The sequence below is a fragment of the Anolis carolinensis genome, unplaced genomic scaffold (assembly GCF_035594765.1).
Source record: "Anolis carolinensis isolate JA03-04 unplaced genomic scaffold, rAnoCar3.1.pri scaffold_12, whole genome shotgun sequence".
Taxonomy (NCBI): Eukaryota; Metazoa; Chordata; class Lepidosauria; order Squamata; family Dactyloidae; genus Anolis; species Anolis carolinensis.
In genome coordinates, this window is record NW_026943823.1 from 10,807,819 (window position 1) to 10,813,881 (window position 6,063).

The 6,063-nt window shown below is 41.8% G+C and overlaps 1 protein-coding gene across 2 annotated transcripts; it reads left to right on the plus strand.

Moving 5' to 3' along the window:
* Nucleotides 1–38: 38 nt before the first annotated feature.
* LOC100567864 (DNA-directed RNA polymerases I and III subunit RPAC2) lies at nucleotides 39–4,822 on the plus strand. Of its 2 annotated transcripts, none has more exons than XM_008114663.3 (5): nucleotides 39–225; nucleotides 1,424–1,521; nucleotides 1,811–1,887; nucleotides 2,618–2,700; nucleotides 4,637–4,822. In XM_008114663.3, exons 1-5 carry the CDS (start codon nucleotides 181–183, stop codon nucleotides 4,682–4,684), a joined length of 351 nt encoding a protein of 116 aa, XP_008112870.1. In that variant the 5' UTR covers nucleotides 39–180; the 3' UTR covers nucleotides 4,685–4,822. The 2 variants fall into 2 exon arrangements, with proteins under 2 accessions (XP_008112870.1, XP_062820148.1); XM_062964078.1 differs by lacking the exon at nucleotides 39–225 and adding an exon at nucleotides 274–423.
* Nucleotides 4,823–6,063: the final 1,241 nt, after the last annotated feature.

Genomic DNA, 6,063 nt, shown 5'->3' on the forward strand with positions numbered 1-6,063 from the left:
CTGCCATTGTATTGGTTAAGGAGACATAAATCGGAAGTGGGCGGTGAAGAGCAGTTTGGAAACTCCCGAGTGCCAGAAGCCTCCGCTGATTGGGCCGAGGGGAGCCTCACGAAACGTGGGCGGAATCCCATGGTGCTTTGAGCTGCCCGGAGCTGTTTCTCGTGCGTTTCTGAGGAGAAGATGGGCGAAGAAGAGGAGAAGCGGAAGGCGCCGTCGCTGCAGATGGTGAGGGCGCGGGGTAGGCCAATGTGACTCCTTCCTTCGCCGTTTAGTGATGTGACGAACTACATGTGTTGTGGAAGGCTTTCATGGCCGGAATCACTGGGTTGCTGTGAGTTTTCCGGGCTGTGTGGCCATGTTCCAGAAGCATTCTCTCCTGAAGTTTCGCCCACATCCATGGCAGGCATCCTCAGAGGTTGTGAGGTCGGTTGGAAACTAAGCAAGTGGAGTTTATATATCTGTGGAATAATGTCCAGGGTGGGAGAAAGAACTCTTGTCTGTCTGAGGCAAGTGTGAATTTGGCAGTTAATCACCTTGGTTAGCCTTGCAGCTTCAAAGCTTGGCTGCTTCCTGCCTGGGGGAATCCTTTGTTGGGAGGTATTAGCTGGCCCTGATTGTTTCCTGTTTGGATTTCCCCTGTTTTCAGAGCGTTATGTATTTACTATCCTGATTTTAGAGTTTTTAAAAATACTGGTAGCCAGATTTTATTCATTCTCATGGTTTCCTCCTTTCTGTAGAAATTGTCCATATGCTTCTTGTGGATTTCAGTGACTTCTCAGTGTAGCCTGGCATAGTGATTCTGGAACATGGCCATACAGTTTAAGCATTTTAATAAACTTACCCCATGTTTTTATAGTAGAACCAATTAGGAAATGATATTTAGGCCCCTTCCACACAGCTGTATAAAATCCACATTGAATTGGATTATGTGGCAGTGTGGACTCAGATAACCCAGTTCAAAACAGATATTGTGGAATATCTTCCTGCCCTGATATTCTGGGTAATATAGCTGCGAGGAAAGGCCCAGAGTGAAATCAGAAGCAGACAGAAGGTGGCAGCAGAACAAAGCAGCTGCTGAGACAGAAGGAAGGCAGACTGAAGCAGTAGAGAAAAGGCAGAAAAGTCTTGATGAAATTGATGCATCAATTTTGTAGATTAATACAAAATACACAGAAATGTTGGACCACTCTATCAATCAATCTATCTATCATTATGTCAGTGAGTTGCTGTGAGTTTTCTGGGGCAGTATTTCTCAATCAGTGCTAGTTGTACATAGCTACAAAAGAATGTCTGCATCCAGTGTCATTGTCCAGTCATGAATCCCCATCAAAAGCAATATAATAATAGAAGAAGATGTGTTATTTCTGTGGAAAGGTTTTGGGAAAATGAATGCCCTCTTCCTCTTCTTTTGCTATTCCCACAGGTACGAACTGAAGGCTCAGACAAGAGCTGTGTCACCTTTGTGCTCCACAATGAGGACCACACTCTTGGCAACTCCCTTCGGTACATGATCATGAAAGAGTAAGTACATTTTTCTTAACGAAGTGCCTATTAAATCAACAGAAGAAGCTTTCTGTCAACAATCACAGCTTGGTTTGGGCCATAGCTCCTTAGAAACCGCCGTTTTGCATGACCAACGATAGCTTGGAGATTCTGAGATCCAAATAAGTAACTTTTCCATTGTTCAGATTGCTTCTTTTTTATATATAAATATGAAAGAAAATTAGTGTTTGGTGAAGTGTGCTGCCTCCCACTCCATTTCATGGCCCCATTGGTCTTAAAATATAAACTTCTCTTTGTTTCATTGCAGCCCTGAAGTAGAGTTCTGCGGTTATAGTATCACGCATCCTTCTGAAAGCAAAATCAACTTCCGCATTCAGACCAAAGGTGAAGTATTTATTGCTGCCTACTGGAGAGCTAACACTGCTTATTCGACCTAACCACAGGTGCAGTCCTAATATAGAATAATACAATTTGACACAACTTTGCTGTGGATTAATGCTATGGAATCCTGGGAGTTGTAGTTTGGTGAGGCAAAAGCATTGTTGGCAGAGAAGGCTCAAAACCTTGTGCAACTACAGTACTCATGATTTCATTGGATTAAGACCTGACCGTTTAAGTTTCATCAAACTGCACTAATTTTGCAGTGTAGAGGCTCCCATGTTAAAAATTAGACAAGGGATAGAAAACTTGTATATTTAGCCCCTTTATGACTAATAGTAGCCTTGTTGTAGAATCCTTCCTTTAACAAGTCTCTGTTAAACAAGATTTCCCCCCCCTTATGCTGAAACTTCATTTAGAGAATGGGTGCTTCTGAAGGAAGTCCCTTTTTACCATCTTCCATGGCAGGAAAAAGTTTGGATTTCCCATGAAGTTAAATGGAGGGTTGTCTACTTGATTTAAATATCAACGGTTCGTTGATCTCTTTACAGTTTGTTTTCAGAGAGTTACTGATTATCAGTGCCATTTTTTGTAGTTAAGGGTTAAGCTGGAAATGTGGCTCCTCACAGGAAAATGCTCTCAGATTCATTTGGATGTTGGATCCCTGCTTCTGGATCACTGTCTACCTGTAGCAGAAAAGGAAGCTTCCTGTTAAGTTGTTTTTTTCTTCATTTAGGAGGTATTCCTGCAGCTGAAATGTTCCAGAAGGGGCTGGAAGAACTCATCGGTGTGTGCCAGCACGTACTAAGCACATTTGAGGTCAGTCTATTCCCTTCTTGCAAAGTTACAATTAACTAATGCCATAGTATTTCTGTTGCCTAGAATTTTGTTGTTGTCCAGGTAGATTATAGTTAAAGTTTGTTGTTGTGATTTTGGATTAGTGTAAACTTAAATAGAAAATTTAAAAATTACAACAAAAGTCAGTTTGAATTAGCTATGTAATGAGATTATATAGAGCATAAACCATGAATTTAAAATTTAGAATCTATTTTAATCTTTAGCTGTTTAAATAGAAATGTTTTTAATACATGCATTGTATTGAATATATTTTACGATGATGTATTTAAACTGTGTTGTGCCCTGCCTCCAGGAATGAGGACCGGCGGCTAACAAATAAAATTATTGCCATTATTGTTGTTATTGATTATCATGATAATAATAATATTGCCTGAGATGATGTGAATAATAAAAATGTTGCCTGAGATAATGGGAGATATGCTGTCAAAGACAGAACGCCACAAGATAAAATATAACAAAGTTTATTGGAGTTACAAAACCAAAAATGCCCGTAAAAGACAAGGGCTAGGCAAACACTGGCCTTAAAAGTAAAAAGAGACAAGAAAAACGTTCAAAAGATAAACCGGATTAAACCGGAGTTTAATCCGGGTTAAATCAAAACAGCTTGCTTCAGCCTGGGAATAAACAAACAGAAGCTGGTGAACAAAAGTTCAAAGGAATGCAAATAATTGGCAGCAGATGCTTCTCTGCTGCCAAGAGCTATGTTTGAGTAACTTAGAGGTTACTCCTCCACACAGCAGGCAATTTCCAGATACAAACACAGCAGACGAGGGCAGATGCAGTCAGCGAAGTCCCAATCCGTTCCGAAGGTCGTAAGGCAGATACAGATGTTTGTAGTTCACCAGTTCCAACGATAGACACAGGTAGGAGAATCCGAGGCCGTAGTCAGTCAGTCCGTAAGTCCAGAGTAAGCAGATGGCGTCCGTCAAGAAGACGACGGAAGGTCAAAGCTATTAAGATTAAGCAGAGGTTGCATAACAAAAGCCCACACAATTCCTCCCGCCGTCTGAGCCCAATGTCCAGGATAACTTACGTAGTCAGCAAACGAATCACACCCGTCTTCAGGAAAACTTCCCACACAGATCCCAAGCGTTCGTCCAGATTACCTTGCCCAACGCAATTTGCTATTGCTCCCAAACCCCATTTTATGCCAGTTACAAGTCCTCATCGCTATCAGCTGTTCTCCTCAGTCCGGGCGTTTCCTCATCACTTTCCTCATCAGAACTGAAACACCTTTGACTACGCCCCACAGCATCCCCAGCTGTGGATCCCGTCCCATCCCTCCAGCTTGTCCACGGGTCTAATCCTGAAGGTCCCCAATCGCCTTCCATACTATCATTGCCAGTGGCACCCAAATCCTCCCTCACACGAGTCCATTCCATGTCATCCTCTTCCGAGCTAACCACCTCTTCCTCCATTCTCTCAGTAAACCCCTCAAAAGAATCCTCGTCAGATGGTTCTGCAAAGATATCTCGCAGCCGCTTCCTTTCTCGCTTCTCGAGAGTATCTGACTCTCGAGGAGTCTTACGCCCACGTCTCCCAGTAGTAGAGCCATGAGGCTCAACCATAACATATGCAACATATTTTGATGGTTTCAGTTTGATGACACATTGGTTATGTACACAGGACAGGAAAGCCAATGGCAAGTAGCCACCTCAGTAATATGAACCTTCTTTTCTCCCCTTCCTCACAGCTGTATAAAATCCCACATTATCTGCTTTGAACTGGGTTATATGGCAGTGTGGACTCAGATAACCCAGTTCAGAGCAGATACTGTGGATTATCTGACTTGATATTCTGGATTATATGGCTGTGCGGGAGGGCCCTAGATGACCCAGAGGCATGATTTCCGAACCACAAACCTTTATTCGTGGTCTTTGTGTACTCTCTGTTCTAGGCAAGTGTGGAAGAATACAAGAGCCAGAGGGATACGAGTATGGAGTAACCACTATGCAATGCCACAATGGACATCACTGTACATATACTGCTTTGGGACTGTGATTTCTGGGAGGGATTTTTAAAATTTTATTTAACATATATATTGAGGTACTTTTCTAATAAATACTGGAAAATTCTCCCCTTCTCTCTGCATTTATGAATGTTATTTTTTCTGGGAAGTGTTCAGAATTCTGGCTTAAATCCAAAAAAAAGAAGCTTCTCCCACCAGTAGAATTGTGTTGGAGAAGTTCTGCAACACCCAATTGGGCCTCTATGGATCAACGGTATGGCCTCAGATACAATATTTCCTGTCTATCAAGAAGAAAGCTCAGTAGCTGAAAGTCAGTCCCCAAGTTACAAATAAGATAGGTTCTGTAGATTTGTTCTTAAGTTGAATTTGTTTGTTAAGTCGGAACAGGTACATTTTAAAGTGTAGCTCCAGCCAATAAATGATAATGATGATGGAAAAATAAATAATAATAATTAGCTGGAGATGTGTGCGTGTGGAGAGATACACACACATACATATATATACACACATATATACATATGGGTAATTCAGGGACTGTATTTCCAAATAAAGTAAGTAAGTAGTGACAGAAAAGACATTTCTCTATTGGAGACCTTGAGGATTTGCTTCCAACCAGAGTGGACAACACTGGGCTTCAAAGATGGATGTTTTGACTTGATATGAGGTGTCTTTGTATATGTTCTGTTCATTTAGTACCTACCAAAGACGGGTTTACAACTTACGCTATCCTTATGTGTTCGTCTCTGGAACTCAGGGAGTGTCTGTGTGACTTCTATGTTCTCTAGAGGAACATGTGAGATCAATGAATTCAGTAGAGATATTAAGTATTTAGTAGATTCCTGACTCTCCTCCCCTTTCTGGCTTGCTGTTAATAAGGAGGTCTCCATATCTTTCATACTTGGAAAATGTTTCATTCATGCTGAGCTGAAAGAATGGCAAGGCTCTGGATGTCACCATTTGCTATAGAATGGCTCTGTACCCTACCAATTGACAGACATGGTCCCAGGTGTGGGTTGATGCTGTCTCTACCTTCGGAAACAGTTAGGTCAGTAGAGGCCCCTATACTCAGGACTTCACAATGAGTCTGCTTCTTATTTCAGGCTCTTTTTCTGAGTTATTATTTCTGCCATTGAGACAGATGGACAGGGATGACTTCTTGAAATGTTAGGGCTCAATGATCCTGAAGCAATCCTATCACAAAAAAATTCAGAGGGTTTTTTCCATTGCCTTGCTTTGAGGATTAGGGTTTGAGGATTAGAGAACATGTCTTGCCTCAAGTCACCCAATGGGTTTTCATGTTCAAGTGGAGATGCAAATTCTGGTCTCCAGAGTTGCCCAACAGTCAAGACCCAGGA